We start from the raw sequence: 19,765 nt of genomic DNA on the forward strand, positions 1-19,765 counted from the left end.
CAGGCATGACACATACGCCACCAACAGCTGACATAGTGGCTAGCCCACCGTTGACCACCATGCTTTTCAATTGGTTCCAAAACAAGGTGTCAAAGAGCGGAAGATACTCACTCCCCCAAATAATAGGAGCACAAGGCAACAGTAGTCAGAGTCAGACACTCCTCATCAGAGGAGAACAGTGATGAAGAAAATATCACCTATGAATCCCAGGGGGTTGACATAGTCCTTTACACAACATCATCTGAATCAGAAACAATGGAATACTCTGCTACAGAGGGTGAGCATGTCAGAGATGCAAAGCCACCAACTTGGCATAAAGTGTTTGTTTTTTCATGATTGTTATGTTGTAGTTTTTAAACTTGTGGATGGGTTTTGTTTGTGTGCTTATGGAAGTACATTAAGGAAGAAACCTGCATCTTCATCATGCTTTCTTCTTCTGGTTTCCCCCACACATTTACTATGGGCTTCTTTAGACGGTGACCAATTGCAACCACGTGATTTGTAATTCAAAACTTCCCCTCTCAGCAATGCTTTTAAAGGGTGCATTATCTCTGATCTTTTAAAAAGTGAGATTACCAGGGGAAAGTGCAGGAGATATCCTAGAGGTTGACAGTGTCATGTAAAGGACCCACAAACTTCTGTGGGTAGCTAATCATGAGTGTGCAATAAATCGCTCATGAAGAGAAGCGCTGGATCTTCTCTGGAAATAACTCACTTGGTTGAGCTCCTGGAGTGGGCCACAAAGCTACATAACAGTATGTACAGCAATATTGACAGTAAACAGAACCAATGGTACAACACTAAATCTGCACACAACATTCTCCTTGTGTCGTGTTTCTCAGAAACTCCTGCTTTTGATGGGAGGCAAATGACGAGGCTTGCTAAGTAATCCACAAAGCTTTTATTAAGCAACAAATGTCTCTTCTACCTGAAGAGAGTCTAACCTCTTGGAAACGTCTCTTTAGGCAAAACTGTGCAAACTAAGCAAGACAGTTGTCCACTCAAGAAGAATAGGAAACCACTTCCCAAACGCCTGTAACTTCTGAGAGCCTGGTGCGGAGGCAGATTCTGGCGTAATCGGACCAACTTTCTCACGCCTTCCTTCCACGTTGTGCGTTTGAGCTCCCGGCGGACCCTAGCATCGGCTAACTTGTTGGGATGTTCACCTCCGGAAGAAACTTCACTTCCCACTGAGTGTGTAGGATTTGGCCTTGAGGAGATAAGCTCTGGAGAGGGCTGATTCTCAGCTGGGGAATCGCCTGTGAGAGCATCCTCCCCCACTGGTACAGGCTGGCTGGTATCTGGCGCTGCGTCTTCTAGTTCTGAATCTGATTCTGATTGATTACCTGAAACATCTTCTCCCCAAACAGGGGCACTAGGGTTAGACATGACATTTCACACATTAGCAGTCTAATCCTGTACAGTTAAGTGCCCCTAAAGGCACAACCCTATGCACCTTTAGAAAAAAGCCTACAACTCCCAGCATAGGCCAGCCAGCATTTTTCTGTCTAAGGGCCTTGCTAGACCAGGTGTTAGCGCGGTGTGAGGCCTGGTTTCCCTCCTGTACATCCAGATGACGCACAGGGGAATCCGAGGTCAGGCCGCGCTGAAACCTGCTTTAAGCCGGCATAAGCAAATTCGTCTAGCAGGGTCCGTGGCTTTTTGCAGCTGCTCGCTTACTCGCGAGTAGCTGGGAAAAGCCACGGACTGGGCACAGCGGGGCAGATCCTGGGGGGGGGGAGAGAGGGGCAGGGGAAGGCCGGACCCGCCAGGAGAGAGGGGGGGAGAAGGCTGGGCATTGGGGACGGGGGCGAGGGAAGGAGAGCAGCCATCAGGGGCGAGGGATGGAAAGCCAGGGACAGGACATCGGGGATGGCGCGGGGGGGGGGAAGCCGGGGACAGGACATCGGGGATGGCGCAGGGGGGAGAACCGGGGACAGGACATCGGGGATGGTGCGGGGGGGAAGCCAGGGACAGGACATCGGGGATGGTGTTGGGGGGGGAAAGCTGGGGACAGGACATCGGGGATGGGGGGAGGACGGGCGAGCGAGGGGGGAGGGGGTCATCGGGCATTGGGGGGGAATCAGGGGGGGCTTTATTTTTTTTTAAAAAGCACCTACCTTCTCCGGCTCCCCGGCGCACATGGTCCCTTTAAACAAAACAAAAAAATGGCCGACGCTACGGGGCTTCCCTATGCCCCGTCGCGTCGTGCGTCTGGAAGCTGGTGACGGTGCACGCTAACTCTAGCGTGACATCGCCCCTCCTCCCTGCCGGCTTATCCCGCAGGTCTAGCAAGGCCCTAAATATGCATAGGATTGCTTCCTAAGCCATCCAAAATCAATGGACTGAGGCCTCCCCAAATGCATTGAATAAAGTTGTCAGTGTTCCTCACCATTTATAAGTGATCTAATATAGATATGTTACACTCACCCCACTTCCTCAAGCAGTGGGATTTCCTGTGTGCAGCTATTAGGCAGCTTTGGTTTCCTTTGGAAGGTCACTGACTTTGTCATTTTGTAATATTTGTATTTACTCACAAATACAGAGGTTGTGCATAGGAAGAAGCACAGGTTAAACACTCCAACAGAGAGCCAAAGTCCACTGCTCCAACATCAGATCGTCATGGGAGAGACAGCACTCCTGAAACTCATCTCTCTGAGACCTGATTCAGATGATCACCATAGGCAAAACAGGCCATGACGGTGTGCCAGGTATGATTGGCATAATCACCTCCCTGTCTGCAGCTTGTTGTGGTATCCAAACTTTGGCTTCCAGGCTTGTTTGAGGGGGAAACAATTCTTAAATAACCCAACAACAGCCCACAGGTTATTTGAGGGTTGTTTCCCCCTCAAACAAGCCATGCTGCCCGCATTCAGATGACATGACAGGTGGGCAATTATGCAAATTATATCTGACATAGGTTGCAACTTAAACAAGCCACCACAGCTTGTTTAGCTTACGGTGTTCATGTATACTGTTCCAGAGTCTCTTTCTAAGTGCAGTTTCTCTTCAAACCCAGATTACCCAATCTTTAGCTGAATGGTATCTTTTGTATTCTTTTGTCCCTTCAGGTATTTCAAAACACTTGAGGGAAATAGCCTAACAATAAATTCCTTTGGAAACATATTGTTCGGTGTTAACAAGCTGAAGTTCTGGCCAAGAGGTGCCTTCAGGGAAACCCACACTGATAGAAAAAGCAATATAAAACCAATCTCCTTGATAAGATTTACTCCCCAGTCCTAAAAAATACATACAGTGCAATCTAATACATGTCTAAGCAGAAGTTCCATTAAGTTCAGTGGGACTTACTCTCAAGTAAGTGTGTATAGAATTGCACTCTAACGTTGCCTGGGAGTAAGACCCACTGAATGAAATGGGATGTACTTCTGAATATACATGTATAGGATGCACTGTTGCTTGGATATAAGAGCCAAAAGATCAATGGAACCTTTTACTGAAAATACATATTTACTGAAAAGACACATTTTACTGAAAAGACATGTCTTTTACTAAAGACATACGGTATTTTCACTGAATTGCGCTGTGCATACATACAGCACATAAGAAAAACCCTACATTATTATTATAAATATATTATAAAATAACTCAACATGCAATAAAATGATTTTAACAATGACTGGCATAGTTGCATTCTTGTCCATTTATTTTGAAGTTTACGCTCACAGTTGTTTCAAGACTAGGGTTTGAGCTTAAATGTTGAACAGTGTCCAAATTTCTATTGACTGGATTTTATTCTTGCGAATTTGTTGGAGAGCTAATTTGCTGTTTACTTTCTTGTTTCCAAATCCCCAATGGAAAGCAGAATTGCTGAGAAATCACGTGATGTGTTCCAAACACAAACATGTGACCTCCTTTTATTTTTATAATCACAGAAAGGCCACTGCCATGTGCACATTGATTTGAGAGTAAGCCCTATTGAACACAGAGGAGCTTACTTCTAAGAAGACATGGGTGGGATTGGGCTATCTCTGCCAATAATTCTACATAGGATTTTCTTCATTTTATTGAAGAAAATAACAGTGCGATATGGCTGCAAGAAAGGCAAATGCTATTTTGGGCTGCATTAATAGAAGTATAGCTTCCAAATCACGTGAGGTACTGGTTCCTCTCTATTCGGCCCTGGTTAGGCCTCATCTAGAGTATTGCGTCCAGTTCTGGGCTCCACAATTCAAGAAGGACGCAGACAAGCTGGAGCGTGTTCAGAAGAGGGCAACGAGGATGATCAGAGGTCTAGAAACAAAGCCCTATGAAGAGAGACTGAAAGAACTGGGCATGTTTAGCCTGGAGAAGAGAAGATTGAGGGGAGACATGATAGCACTCTTCAAATACTTAAAAGGTTGTCACACAGAGGAGGGCCAGGATCTCTTCTCGATTCTCCCAGAGTGCAGGACACGGAATAACGGGCTCAAGTTAAAGGAAGCCAGATTCCGGCTGGACATCAGGAAAAACATCCTGACTGTTAGAGCAGTGCGACAGTGGAATCAGCTACCTAGGGAGGTTGTGGGCTCTCCCACACTAGAGGCATTCAAGAGGCAGCTGGACAAGCATCTGTCAGGGATGCTTTAGGGTGGATTCCTGCATTGAGCAGGGGGTTGGACTCGATGGCCTTGTAGGCCCCTTCCAACTCTGCTATTCTATGATTCTATGATTCTATGATTCTATTGATACAAATTCAAACACTGAACGTAAAAATACCACAGAGGTATACAACATTAAAATCACAGCAACAATAAAAAATAGAGGATAAAGATAAAACAATCAATAAATACACAGCTGGGTTATAATGCAGAGAAAGCCTGAATGAACAGTTATAGGGACGTACTAAACCGAAGGACACCGAATAGAAGTCAATTGGAGGAGTTTAGGGATCATCTACAAATCAAAATACCTAAAGGAGGTAAACATTCAGTTTTCATAGAAAACCACACAGAATCAAAATACAAACTATGAGCGGTTTTAGGGAACAACTACTATGACCTGTGGTTCTAGGGATCATCCCCAACTTCAAGGATTGCAATAAAAAGAGGGTAATGACAGTTTTATACGCTGCTTTATAAACACCAGTTATAAAACACTCAAATATGAGAAAGGAATTTTGTCGAAACATGCCAAACATTATTTAAATGTTTATATATGCCCCCCTCTCAGCACCCACACCTTACAACAGGCAGGTTTCGAAATGGCCATAGGAAAACATTGGGCTGTCAGGCAGACCCACAAAAAAGAGGGGGAGCCCCCAAAAATATTCGGGGAGGTTGGTAATAAGACTGTAAGCACCATAAGAGTCCCTGGTGAAGACATGCTCCATTGAAATGGCCCCCACATTGCACATAGGCACTTTAGGTTCCTTCAGAATGGCCATAGGAAAGCACTGGGCTGTCAGGAAGCCCCAGAAAAAAAGGGGGAGCCCCAAAATTCTAATGGAGGTTTGTAATAAGACCCTAAGCATCCTAAGAGTTTTTGCTGGAGGCGTTCTCCATTGGAATTGTCCCCGCATTGTGCCTGCTATGCGGCAGGGTCTTGCTATTTACTGTGTAATCTGTACAGCACCATGTACATTGATGGTGCTATATAAATAAATAAATAATAATAATAATAATAATAATAATAATAATAATAATAATAATAATTCAGAATGGCCATAGGAAAGCACTGGGCTGTCAGGCAGCCCCAGAAAAAAAGGGGGAGCCCCAAAATTCTCATGGAGGTTTGAACTGAGACCCTAAGCATATTAAGAGTTTTTGCTGGAGGCGTACTCCCCACTTGGTGCATGGCCACATTAGGTTCCACAGTCCAGTGCTTCCTATGGCCATTCTGAAGAAACCTAATGTGGCCATGCGCAAAGTGCGGACCATTCCAATGGAGCACGCCTCCAGCAAAAACTCTTAGGATGCTGCCTGACAGCCCAATGTTTTCCTATGGCCATTTTAAAACTGGCCTGTTGTAAGTTGTGGGCGCTGTGGCGGGGCATATATAAACATTTAAATAATGTTTGGCATGTTGCGACAAAATTCCTCTCATATTTGAGTGTTTTAAATATGTGCTTGTAAAGCAGTGTATAAAACTGTTATTACCCTCTTTTTATTGCATTCTTATTTCTTCTTGAATGTGGGGATGATCCCTAGAACCATAGTGTTGGGGGGTCATAGTAGTTGTTCCCTGAAACCGCTCTGTTAGTTTGTATTTTGATTCTGTGTGGTTTTCTATGAAAACTGAACGCTTAACTCCTTTAGGTATTTTGATTTGCAGATGATCCCTAAACTCCTCCAATGATTTCCTATGGCCATTTGGAATAAACCAATGCATTTCAATGCCCATTCGGTGCCCTTCGGTTTAGTATATCCCACAGTTATATCTTAATCAGGCACTTAATGGCGAGGGAGTTAGGTGGACCTCAGCATTGTAATAGATGGGCGAATGTGACAGAGTGAGGGGGCCTTACAGAATTCCTACATGTAAGGAACTTTCTTGTAGGGCAAAATGTGTGCAACCTGCTTGTGTTAAACTAAACAATGTGTTTAACACGGCTATGTTTATTTTGAATGAAAAACACTGATGAGCATCTATTGTTAGGAAGGAGGGGCAAACAAACAGTAAACAGCAAACCTTTCCACCCTTACCTGCTGCAGTGGCAGAAAAGGAGCAGGCTAAGGGATGACTAATTTTCTCCCATTGAAGACCTCCCTCCACCTCCCAGTACCTGTTTTCTGAAGTGTTGTTCTTACATCTTGGGTCTTGTGTTCACTCTCTCTGAGCATCAGCAGAAAACGCAAGAGAAATTGCAAGCTTAGCAGTTGCTTTTACCCGCTTTCCTTGGCAGTATAGTGTAGAGCATGGTAGGCTACCTGTGGCCTTCCAGATGTTGTTGGACTATACCTCCCATCATCCTTGACCATTGTGACTCATGGGAATTTGAGTCCAACATCTGGAAGGCCACAAATTCTCCACCCTTATTATTGAGGGTCAGTTATGGAAGGAACAGCCACCTCGTCCCTCTCAGCGTGGAATCCTATGAAGATTTAGACAGAAATATTCCCAGCCAACATGTAAAATTGACAATCGTAATGACGGTTTAGAGAAACCATTTTAAGAAACAGTATTCCAACACAACAGGATGGTAATATATCTTTATTCCAACCAACCAAGGTGTACAAAGAGGTGAGCAAGAATTCGAGTTCTCCAGAACTCCTTAAATATTAACAAGAAGTGTATCATAGCATGATTTTTTGTGCACTTGATCAGATGCAAGAAGAGTAATCCTCTCATGGAACAAATATTAACACACACATATGCACGTAAAACCAGAAGGTTTAAATTTATTTTCAAACATTACTTCTTAGTGAGATTGCTTTTATGAAAATGTTATTTAATCATTGTTGTTGCTTTTAAAATGTATTCAGAACCTGCTTGTTAAGACAAGTAGTTTACAAGAACTTAGTAAATATAGATACTATTTCAAGTTTACATGATATTCGTATTCATTAAATTATTTTAAACCACTTGTCTTAAAAAGAGGGATTTAAATATGTAAATAACTACATTAAAACCGTTTAGTGTTTGGTTAAATAAGGCTGCAATCTTATATTACACCTACCTGGGAGTAAGTCTCATTGAGCGCAACGAGACTTACTTTTGAGCAGACATGTATAGGAATACCCTGTAAGAGACTCTTACAGCCAGTGGGGGCTTCAATACTGGAAGTTCCTTCTCTGTATTACTCTATTTTCTTATCTCTTTGACAGTTAAAAGTGATAGAGTCGTAACCTGTATCTATGGTTAAGGTCTCCGTTTCCAACAACCGTAAAGCGAAATCGTGGTGTTTTACGGCAGGATCGGGATTGGTTAAGACGGCAGGCGCTGCTTGTTGAGGTCATTAGAAGTGGCCGGCACGCCGCTCTTTTGAGAAAGAGGGGCGGCCACGTGGGAAGGAAGAGTGGAGCGTCTTTAGCTAGGTGGGAGAAGGGAGTCCGTGGAAGGGATGCTGCGTTCAAGGGACGTTGCAAGCTGGAAGGGATGGCGGCGGTGGTGGTGGAGGAGGGTCGTAGCCTTCCTATGTTTCTTCAGCCCGAGCCTCGTTAGTGAGGAGGCGGCGGATGCTTTTTGCGTCCTCTCCAATTCTCCGTCTATCCGGCCTTGAAGCTTCTAGCGGTCAGCGGTGGGCAACATGTGACCCTCAAGATGATGTTGGACTCCAACTCCCACCATCCCCTGCTATTGGGCATGCTGGCTAGGGCTGATGGGAGTTACAATCCAACGACATCTGGAGGGCCAGAAGTTGCCCGCCCGTGAAGTCGTTCATGGATCAGGTCGGGGTGTGTATGTATGTGCTGTTTGGTTGTTCTTGGCTGCAGCCCTAAGCACACCTCAGAGTACGTCCCATTGAACTCAGTGGGGCTGACTTCGGAGGAGACATGTGTCTGATCCATGTTCTTAAAAATCCTTTTCCCGGTGGCGTTCTTTTGGCGTGGGTAGTCTCATCACCATTTTTGAGCTACTTGGAGTGTTTCCCTCAGATGTGGCTTTCTCTTACTCCTGTAGTACAGTGATTAAAAAGTGTTCGTTTTCCTTTGCTCAAATGCTGGGAGCACAGGGTCTGGATAATTTCCTGTGGCTGGATGCCACAGTTGTGCATTTTGAGAAATGAGATGGGAGGAGGAAAGCAAGTCTAGAGGAAATGCTGTAGGTAAGGTGGTAACATCAAAGGCTTGGGAAGGAGACATTTCACAAAAGCCTTCTCCAACTTGGTGTTTTTCAGATATTTTGGTCTACAACTCCCATCATCCCCACTCAGCCTGGCCAATGGTCAGATTATGGGCATTATAGTCCAAAAGATATTGAGGGCACTAGGTTGGGGAAGGCGGTTTTCCATCATCTTCCCACCCCCCTCAGTTATCATTGTCATTCTTGCCACTGGGAAGAGCCAGCGGTTTTGGTGGGCAGTTCTATATTTACCATGGAATCTTTGAACAGCAGTGGTTGGAGCAGCAGGAGGTCTGTGGTATGGGGAATAGATACTTCAAATCACTGTCTTTATCTCCTCTTTCCTTCATCATTTGTTGCCATTGCATAGCAGTTAAATGAAATGATTATATTAATCTTTGCTTATTAACTGCTTCCTTGGGTGCATATTATCAAAGGGGTAGGATAAAATATTGTACAATTTAGAGTACGTTATCCTACCCCTTTGACAAGAATCTTAATAAAGTGCTGATACCTCTGTGCCCGTACATCGAGGACTTTCTTACATGCATGCTGAAATCATCCTTACAAGCCCAATTTCAGGCATTCGGTTATACTTTAAGCAAATAACTTACTCAATATCTTACAGTATGATATTCAAAGGATAGGAAATAGTGTGAGGGAGATAGTGGAAGGAGCAATAGTTGTTTTTCCCTCCATTTTTTTAAAAAAACCCTTGCTATTTGTATGCTTCTAGCTAAACCTTTCAAAACTTTGTTGTAATACTTAATTCTTCAAGTGTTAAAACGTTTCACTGTCACTTGCCAAGCAATAGTATTTTAAAGAACTATGACAGGGCAAGGTTTTGCTTCAATGCTACCCTATTTCTCAATTTCACCTTTTGCTATTTGAGTAACGCTGGTTTTGCTATATAACTGCAGTGGAATATAGGGAGAAAGTGTTTCTTTACCAGTTTTCTTAGACTATTGGTGTGGACAGTAAGTAAACTAGAACCCTTCTGCACTCTCTCCTTTGGCTCCTAAATGGTGTAGAGCTTGTTGCCTCGGACTATAGTATCTGGTTGATTTTTGTATTACAGTTTTTTGCATAGTATAAGGCTGTTAGGGCACAATCCTATGCATGTTTAGACAGGAAAAAGTCCTACAACTCCCAGCATGCCCCAGCCACTCTTCTGCCTACATATGCTTAGGATTATATCCTAACTCTGAGATACTGGAAAAGGTAATTAATCCAAAATACTAGATCTGTATGTCTTGTTCTTGGATGGTCACTGCAAGATGATGAGACTTGAAACAGTGGATTTTATGTGAGTGAGTAAAGTTACTGAATTTGATAGGGATTCAGTAAATGTAGTTTCTAAAACCACCGTAAAACCCTAAAATATTTCTTCAAGGTAATTGATCTTTTGAAAATACTTAAACGTTGCTATCTGCTGGTCACTTCAGAGTATTATGTGTTAGTCATAGCACTAGTTAATGCATCCAACAGTATGAATATCACAATACTGTGTGGAGTAACCCAAGCTCCACAGTTCACTGGAATTGCTATTGATTTTTGTGGATACTTTGTTGAACAGAAGGGAGGCATGTCATTTCGAGGAAGAGGTGGTGGTAATCGTGGTGGCGGATTCAATCGGGGCGGAGGTGGATTCAATCGGGGCGGAGGTGGATTCAATAGAGGAGGACGTGGTGGTGGAAGAGGTGGATTTGGCCGTGGAGGAGGACGAGGAGGCTTCAACAGAGGAGGATATGACCAAGGACCCCCTGAAAGTGTAGTCAGTAAGTTACATTCATTCCTAATGATTTTTTTTTAAAAAAAAAATTGTATACTGATTTCCTGATTTCAATACATTTCTCTTCTTTGTAGTTGTTGGAGAGTTTATGCACCCTTGTGAAGATGACATTGTTTGCAAATGTGTCACTCAGGAAAACAAAGTACCTTATTTCAATGCACCAGTCTATCTGGAAAATAAAGAACAGATTGGGAAAGTGGACGAAATATTTGGGCAACTCCGAGACTTTGTATCCTTTGGCAATGTGCTTTTGAATGTTTCCTGAAGATAAGATGACTAAAAAAATTCTTTTACTTTTTATTTTCAAGAAAACACATATTTGTGTATGTGGGTGTGCTTGAACAGGCCAAAGGCAGTTAAAAGTGCAGATCCTAAAAGCGCAGTTGGCTTTAGCTGCTTTTCTTGTTCCCTCCATTTACCAGATAGAGCAGGAGTGGGCAACTTGTGACATTCCAGACGTTTTCGCCTTCAGCTCCTATGATCCCTCACTATTGGCTATGCTGGGTAGAGCTGATGGGAGTTGCACAACTAAACATTTGGAGGGCCACAAGTTGCCCATCCCTGAGCTTAGGGATGCACTAGCTAATGTTTGGCACTTGGGCTGAGCAAGCTGATAGCAATGCATACACTGGAAAACCTATACGGTTGTATCTGTTGCCCTCCGTATTATACAGTTACTCCTAGGTTTTCAGTTGGCATGAAAAAGCTAAACTGCCCCTTTTTCACGAACCTAGTTGTCGTGCTTCAAATTCAGCTATTGGGCTGCAGTCCTACCTAGGAGTAAGACTCATTGAATGCTATGGGACTTTGTTCTGGGTAGACATTCATAGCATTGTGCTGTTTTGCTTGCTGTTTAGTTTTATAAGTTTTAGGGTTTATTTCTCTTGACCCCATTTCACACCACACAAGTTTGGTGTTGAAAGAATTGCATTGTTCTCTATTTTTGGGAAGCAGGTTGTATTGCTGAGGAGGTTTTGTGGCTCATCTGCAGTGTTCGTAACAAGATCTTTTGAATTGGATCAGTAACTAGAATGTTTGCACCTCGTCCTAATGGTCCTGCTGATGGCAACTGTCAGATGACCTGCTTTGTGAGCTTGTACCACCTCCTCAGTTTTAATCTCTCTTCTCCCTCCCCCCCAACAATTGGCACTAATCATATCTTTTTCAGGAGTGCATTTCAAAATCGTTTCCAATTCATTTTCTGGCCTGCTTGTCCTGGTTGATGCAAGAGTCCATTCCTTAAGGTTATAGGCATTGAGCATTTTGATTAACAGGATTAAAGCTTTTCTAGACTTTCTGGGGAGCTTCATGATAGTGATGGTCTCAACTGTGGTCTAACTGCTTTCCTGTTCGAGCTAATCTATTTTGATGGCTTAGCCAAGGCAATTGAATAGCTCTGATTGGACTTTATAAGTCCCTAGTGACTAGGTAAAAAATGCGTCTCCCGCTTGGGATGTAATTACGAAATTAAAAAGATGAGTCAAGTGGGCTGTAAAGTTTACGACTATCGCAGAGACAGAATTTCTTAGTTGTGTCTCTATCTCGTAGCGCTCGTGTTTCTAAAAGGGATGTATTCTCATGGTGGTTATTTTGTCTCTGCTACATTTTAGGCTTCAGTAGCTACATCTTTTCTGTGATAAATTTTAAGCAATGGGACTGGTACTAAAAATGCCTGAAAAACATATAGAAAGGGAGCTTGGTGCTTCCTTCAGAAATTCTAGGGTTTCTTTTCTAATGAAAATACTAAAAGGGTAGTAATGTGACTCAAACATTGCCCATTAGTATGTCTGTTGAGAAGAATTAGAATGTACTCAGTGTAATCTTCCTTAATCAACTGTAAAAGTATTTTTCAGTCAAATTGTCAGAAAACATGAAAGCATCTTCCTTCAAAAAGCTACAAAAGGTAAGGTTGTGATAACATTCAATGAATGTAACATGTAGCTCTAGCTGTGATGTGTTCACCAACAAGTTTTTCATAACTGTAAACTTGAATAAGGTGCATGAAACACTTGGATGCAATTTAAGTATGTCTGCTAATGGCTTCTTAAATGCACATGCAGTAAATATTTATGGTATTTAAATGTTGCTCATTCAAAAAACCTGTTTGCAAAAATTACAGCATAGCCCCAGTGTTAGGACTGTTAACTTAATAGATATTCTAACCACGAAGCAACAGGGTTTGCAGATGTTATGTTCACTGGTATACCTTGTTTGCTTGCCCTGACTGACTGAACAATAGTCATGAGAAGGGCAGCAGTCCATTTGAGTTCATTGAGACTAACTTCTGGGTAAACATATTTAGGATGTCCCATTAACCCTGTTCAGATGACTCACTAAGCCACAGCTCTTAAGCATTTTGAGCTAAACATTATGGCTTAGTGTGTTGTGTGAACCATTCCTAACCATGGTGGCTACGTAACCATGGTTTAAACACTGCTTCAGAAGTGTTAGCGCCCTAACCATGGCTTAGCATGTTGTCTGAACAGGCCCATTGAAAGCGGTGGAGTTGAGTTAAGTATGGCTAACTTGCTTCATGTGACTTAGTCATGACTGACTTTAACTGAATAAAAAAAAAACTTTTAACATTTAGGGAAGTTTTGCATTGTCAAATTTTGAGCTATTAAATGTCTGGAGGGGCCATATGATAGCTAGGTTTCCTAGCTCCGAGGTCATAGCCAGGGCTTCAGCATGAGAGCCCGGAAACTGCATTCTCCACCCATCCCATTGCTGGTATGGAGAGAACTAACATCAGTTTTCTTCTACAGTTTTACATCGATCCAGCAAAATTGCTTCCTCTGCAAAGGTTTTTGCCAAGGCCTCCAGGTGAGAAAGGCCCTCCAAGAGGTGGTAGAGGAGGGCGTGGAGGAAGAGGAGGTGGCCGAGGTGGAGGTGGCCGAGGTGGAGGTAGGTTGTGTTCTTCCTGTTGATGCGTCTTAAGTGCATGGAATAAGGCTGTTGAGATTTTGTTTCTGAGAAATCTAATCTACCTCCCTACTTTACCTATTTGTAGGTGGTTTCAGGGGTGGCAGAGGTGGCGGAGGGTTCAGAGGAGGACGTGGTGGAGGTGGTGGTCGAGGATTTAGGGGTAAGTATATTCATTTATCTGTCTAAGTTAATAACATTGATATTTAGAGTGAATTACCTATGCTGCGTATTTAGTAATAGATCTACAATATTTTGTTCTTTGCTTCTTCGATGTGGTTTAGTAATAGTTTTCAAAACATTACGGGAAAATGTAGGTTTCCTTGGAAATTTATCAGGTGTTCCTTATCGATTCTGGAAGATAACTTCCTTAATAGGCAGGTTGCCCGGGAGTACTGTTTTATCCCCATGCATCATGCCATCACAGGAGAATATTCTGTAATGGATGCAGAACAATGGTAATACTCATTAGACCTGGCTAGTTAGGATTCTGGGGATGAATGTGAACACTGGAAAATCCTGAATCTGGTAAAAGCAGAAGGAGTCCTCTGCAGACAAGTCAATATGGAAAGGGTTTCTTGATGGTAGGAAGTGTGAAAACTAGACTTGGGGCTGGCCATAGCATGATTTAAATCACTACTCAGAAAGACTCGGTTTAATCATGTGACCTCCCCCCCCCCCCCCAAAAAAGTGCACTCTTCCTCGCTATATTTTACACAACTCAGAGTTACCAAAGACTCATTCTTCCTGGTATAATCTTAATATTTACAACCAGATGAAGGTTTCATTTTTAGAATAGCAACTTTTCAGATTAGTTTTACAGTTACATTAAAAAAAATACTGATTTGGTGATACTATTAGAAACACATCATAGATAGATAATTATGAAATTATTGCAAGGTGAACTATCTCCAGTTTAATAGGTTAATCATTCATATTTGAACAACTTTTCTGCTGTACTTTATTGGAAGAAGAAAAATAATCTTACAGAAACCTCTGGAAGAGCATGACATTGTGAAAGGATTAATGGAATTCATTTACCAAAAAATTTAAACAGCCTCATGCTACATAATTAAAAACTAATCCTTATTTCATGATGAATAACCTTTAGACTATAATGTATCTTAAATAGAAAACTATCTTTAGGTAGATTTTTCCTCAAAAAACATTTTATTAAAAAAATCCAATTTAAATAAAAAAATCTGTTTTAAATTAAAAAAAATCATTGATTTTTATTCACCCTGACCACCAGTAATTTTGCACAGGGGGTGGGGGGGAGCATCTAATGAAAGGGGGCTTCACACCCGGAGCCAGCCTTGAGTAGAGGACCCAGCCCAGTGTTTTACCAATGTTTTGTATGTTGTTTCGAAAGGAATGTTAAAATCCTAACTGCAAACTACTATGACACTGCAGGCTCTGCTGAAACCAACTGTTAATTGTAACCACACATTTTCCAGACTAGGGGCAGAATCCAACTGTATCATTCTGTTAGCACAAATGACGTTGCACTAGAAGAAACTAGATTCTGAAATATGTGCAAGAGGGGAATTCAACTGAAGTTAATGTTTGTGCAAGTGTAATGTGCACAGAAAGATTCAGCGGAGGTCCACTAGCGCTATTTGAGTTCGCGTAATGTCGCCATTGAATCCTGTTCTTGATGTGCATCATTTAATCTGCGGTTTTCTTTCCAATTAGGCAGAGGACGTTAAGTGAAACTCTGGGAAGAATCACATTTATGGCTTTGTTACGAAATGCAATGAAAAGTTTTCTTATTAACTTGAATGCTACAAAATGGACGATTTTAATCGTACAGTTGTCAAGACTTGACTATCACGTCTGTAGTTCATGGATTTCTACTAAAATGGATGATTTAAGAAGAGCTGCAGATTCTTGGATCTCTCTTGGTCTGTAATAGACATTAAAGGAAATGTTATTTTTTTAACACTTTTTTAATGAGCTATTTTTAAAATCAAAACACCGTCTTGAAGTTTGGAAACCAGTGAACCTCTAAACAACATAAAAGCTTGCTGGCTCAAAATGTCTTGCACAAATATTTGGGACTTTTTAAAAAAAGTCTTTGCATTTTGTTTTGTCAGTCTGACAATAGTGTTTTGTGGATCCATGGAAAAGTGTATCAAAATAACTTGAATATGATTTCAAAATTACATTTAATTTAACCTCTCAGTGAATAATATAACCAAATGACAAATATCTTTTTATAGCAATAGCATAGAATTTATTTAAAACTACATTTGTAGTGCCTTACTGCCAAGATACGTTCAATCCTGGTTAGTGAGCTATACGTATGTTTGTCTCTGAAAGCTCTTGCCTGTATGGTGAGGGATAAGCATAAAAACACCCACAAACAAAAGCAACAGTTGATATGAAACAACTAAATCAAATGCTAAAAAGCATGGAACTGCAAGTCATGAGAATAGAGGCGTGTATATTGAACAAAACTGCACTGATAACAATTCAGAGTAAAGGATACAGGTTGTAACAAGGTGAATCACATTGAACATTGAAAGTAGGAGACTGAAGTCACAATTAGAAAACAGATGTATCATAAAGTTTGAAACTGGAAATAGGAAGGTACAAACAGTGGTAAATTACAGGAATCCGGTTTTACTCCTGTTTTGCTGTAAGACAGCTTTTTCAGAAAATCGTAGACGCCACTAATGAGCATATGCCGTGGGAATGAAGCTAAGGCAAATCTTTAAGATGTTTCTCTGCCCCAAAACATGGTATTTGTTTTTCCTAAACTCAGGTCCTAGCCCCCTTCTTTCGATAAGCTTCAGTGGCAGTGAGTTACCCTGACAAGTTTGTACCTTGCTACTTCCATTATCCAACTTCATTAAGATACATCTGTTTTCTAATTGTTACTTCATAGTCTTCTCTTTTCAGTGTTCAATGTGTGATCCACCTTGTTGTAACCTGCATCCTTTACTCTGAATTGTTATCAGTGCAGTTTTGTTCAATATACACGCCTCTACTCTCACGCCTTTCACTTCCATGCTTTTTAGCATTTGATTTAGCTGTTGGGGGATAAGTATATCAATAATGTGTTGTCGATACGGAGTGTAAATTTATTTAGCAGCCTTTGTTAAGGAAATGAAGCACAGCACTGAACCCTCATATCGATTGCCTCTAACTTCTGAGGCTAACCATTAGGCAGATCGTTGCAATGGACAGCTAGTAAAGTTTGTTCCTCCCATTTGCTGAGGGAAGGGACACTGAATAAAAGGCATCTGAGATTTGGGTTTTTGTTATATATGCCAGAATTTATAGGTGTTACCTGTAGCATCCTCAAGATATCTGTGCAACAGCAAGCAAGATATTAAACTTTTATACGGGAGGGTCCAGGTTCTGCAAAGCGTTCTACATGCAGGGTGAACATTCTCTATAATGTTCGGGCATGCTCTGCATTTGCTGCATGTTGCCTGCATATCTGAAAATGGAATGGATCCTCATGTGCACATAAAGAATCCCATGTGCATGCTCTACTGCTGAATCACAGTTTTTAATGCCAGTTTTCTTTAAAAGAATAAAACATTTTAAATATGACTTACACCATTTGCTGTATGAATTAAGCGAATCTATGATGGAAGCTCTGCCTTACAAATGAAAAAGCATTTGCAGTGCTATGCAGTATATGCTTACTAAGAAGTAAGTCCCATTGTGTTTAATGGGGCTTACTCCCTAGTAAGTGTGTTTAGGATTTCAGCCTTTTTATTTATTTATTATTTATTTACAATATTTATATACTGATCCCGACAACAGCTGCTGCTTTCTGCTCTAGCTCCGGCTTCCAGTGCATTTCCTGTTTGTGTTGTCTGAACTCAGTGAGAATAAAAGAATAATACTGTCTTAGACATAAAATTAGGGGCATGGCTATAACTTAAGTGTGTAGAGGGGGGGAGGATTGCAGACTTGCCTACTTCCATGATCCTCCCCCAGCAAACTGACAGCTGCATGATGTCCTGGAAGGAAAGAGGGATGTCGCTGCTGCCATCTTTTTTAAGAGGAGCCTTGTGCGCACGGTGAAAATCAAGGTAAAAAAACCCAACACACACACACCGCCATCCCTGGGATGGCAAAATTGCTGCCCCCTCCCAATGGGCACGGAGCCAGCCCGTGTGGCTTCATGCCTGTTTGAGGCCCTGGGAGTGCGCAGCATACCAGCTACAGTTCTCGGGATGGTCCTGGGACTGTGGCGAAATTTGGGATAACTGGGCAATCAGTTATCCTGGGAAAATGCACCGGTCGTCCCTGCCTTTCCCCGGGTTCACTTGTGCGTCATTTGGATGCACAGGGATGATCCAGGGACGACCCTGGTAAAAAGGGCTGATGTAGACATGCCCACAGATTACAGAACTTGTGACACAATAGGAACACTGGAAGCTGCTTTATCCTGAGTCAGACCATTGTTCCATCCAGGCCAGTATTGTCAACACTGAGCTCTCTAGAGTTTTAGGCCGGATTCTTTTCCAGCCTGACTTGGATATGCCAGGGATTGAACCTGTGGCCTTCTGCATGTAAGGCAGGTTCTCTACCGCTGAGCTACAGCCTCTCCCCAAATGCTGATAGTGTAATCTTTCTTGAAATAATGAACTGATGTATGATGTTTCATACTACTGTCCACTTGTCCCACTAATTTTTCCTTTGTGTTTGTTGCTACAACGCCAGAAATGTTTCTGGAGCGGACAGATTGTCTGAATGGCTTGCATATGAGCAACGTAATATGAAAACCTTGTCCTCACAAACACTGGTTCACGTATATATTCCGCCCTTATCCATGCATATGTAAATGTATGGCCAGAATTGTTCTGTCAGCCAGAGATACCTTGGGGAATTCCTGGAGCATGGTAACCGCTCCAGAAATTGCTTAATGAGTGTGCCCCTGTGTTACTGGTGTCCAGTTCAAGTCAATTCATATTATTGCATGAACACACTTTTTATCATTCCTTCTCATGGTAATGTTGGACTTGCCTTGCACACATGATTGGGGACCAACTAGGACCAGTCACACACAAAATGGATGTGCCAGTATGCCTTCAAGGAATTCTTGAGATGTGTAGTTTTTTCAAGAACAAAATCCCAGAAGGAGATGAGGCTCTCTTCTCCCTCTTACCCCTAAAAAGGCTACTGCCCATGAATGGAACCTGTGTGAGACTCATGTTATGCAACTATATATTATATCCTGTCCTGATCAGGGACTGCAAAATAGGCTTTCAAACGCTGTTTCATTGCCATATGGTAGGGAGGGTGGAAAAAGCCAAGGAGGTAGGGAGGGTGGAAAAGCCAAGGCGAGCAAGAAACTGCAGAGTGGGGGAGAGAAAAGGAGATGGGTGGGGTGGGGTGGTGGCAAATGGCAAGACAAGTGACAGGAGCAAAAAGGGAAGGAAAAAATAGAAATGAAGAAGCTGCCAGAAATGGAACAGCAGGAGCAAATATAGCAGACAAAAGTAATGGGTCATTTGGGCTCATAGGCCCCATTTATTCATGAAGGGTAAGAGGACAGGTTCTTGCTCCAAGAAGCTCAGACTAAAATTCAATACAGGAGAGTTGATGGAGGATGGGAAGAAAGTTTGAAGCAGGAAGAACTGTATATAAACCTGAAAGTCTACAACACTCCATGCATCTGATGAAGTGAGTGAAAACTCATGCCAGAATAAATTTGTTAGTCTTTAAGGTGCCACAGGAGTCTCTCTTTTTTGGCATTTATTTCAATTACGCATACAGATGCTTAGTTATACTGGAGCAGTGATCTTCACTATTTTTCAAGCAGGACCACTACTATAGCTGCCCAATTATGTTGTTTGTCTCTTGGGCTCTTCCTCCACCATAGCTAATTGGAGGATTGCATCTTGTTCTCTTCCCTCCCGACTGGAGCCGTTTTACAGCTGATGAGTGGTAGGTTTTCTGACTCCTCACCCCCAGAGCTTTATCCCAGAATGCAGCAACTGGCCCACGACTAAAGCCAGCGACATGGCAAAGTTAGAGAGCCCCTCCTTGGCATAAGGTATTGCAAAGGGGAGGGTGGAGAGTAGCACTTGAGATGAATGGGAACCTCCAGTGTCTCTCAGGCCTTGCAAGTGAAGAACACGGCACTAGGGCATGGGAACTTAAACTTCAAACTTGTAGGATCTTCTTTGTGTTTTTCTAAGCTCTGAGGTTCACCAACAGGAGCCAGGTGCAAAAGATGGACACATAGAATGAAAGAACATGGTGCCTTGGAGAAGCTGCTTAGCGTAGGAATTTTTTTTTTGAGTACTGGATCTGAGCTCACCCCTGCACAACAATCCATTCCTGGTTGCTTCAAACTTAATT

General features: G+C 42.2%; 2 protein-coding genes across 3 annotated transcripts in view; one reads left to right on the forward strand and one right to left on the reverse strand.

Annotated features, from left to right (window-relative positions):
• Positions 1-19,765, reverse strand: part of CASP6 (caspase 6) — a 459,872-nt gene that overhangs the window by 58,835 nt on the left and 381,272 nt on the right. The gene's annotated exons all lie outside the window — the stretch shown is intronic.
• Positions 7,891-15,377, forward strand: GAR1 (GAR1 ribonucleoprotein). Of its 2 annotated transcripts, none has more exons than XM_063136127.1 (7): positions 7,891-7,973; positions 10,298-10,499; positions 10,588-10,742; positions 12,357-12,416; positions 13,279-13,417; positions 13,524-13,598; positions 15,131-15,377. In XM_063136127.1, the coding sequence occupies exons 2-7, from the start codon at positions 10,307-10,309 to the stop codon at positions 15,142-15,144; spliced, it is 636 nt and encodes a 211-aa protein (XP_062992197.1). In that variant the 5' UTR covers positions 7,891-7,973; positions 10,298-10,306; the 3' UTR covers positions 15,145-15,377. The 2 variants fall into 2 exon arrangements, with proteins under 2 accessions (XP_062992197.1, XP_062992196.1); XM_063136126.1 differs by lacking the exon at positions 7,891-7,973 and adding an exon at positions 8,214-8,327.

The sequence above is a fragment of the Elgaria multicarinata genome, chromosome 10 (assembly GCF_023053635.1).
Source record: "Elgaria multicarinata webbii isolate HBS135686 ecotype San Diego chromosome 10, rElgMul1.1.pri, whole genome shotgun sequence".
NCBI lineage: Eukaryota > Metazoa > Chordata > Lepidosauria > Squamata > Anguidae > Elgaria > Elgaria multicarinata.

Bases quoted from the DNA above. Each gene is read 5' to 3' on its own strand.
- GAR1 (XM_063136126.1), top strand. The intron at 10,500-10,587 runs GTAAGTTACATT...TCTTCTTTGTAG, and splicing joins ACCCCCTGAAAGTGTAGTCA to TTGTTGGAGAGTTTATGCAC. The intron at 10,743-12,356 runs GTATCCTTTGGC...CAACTGTAAAAG, and splicing joins TTGGGCAACTCCGAGACTTT to TATTTTTCAGTCAAATTGTC.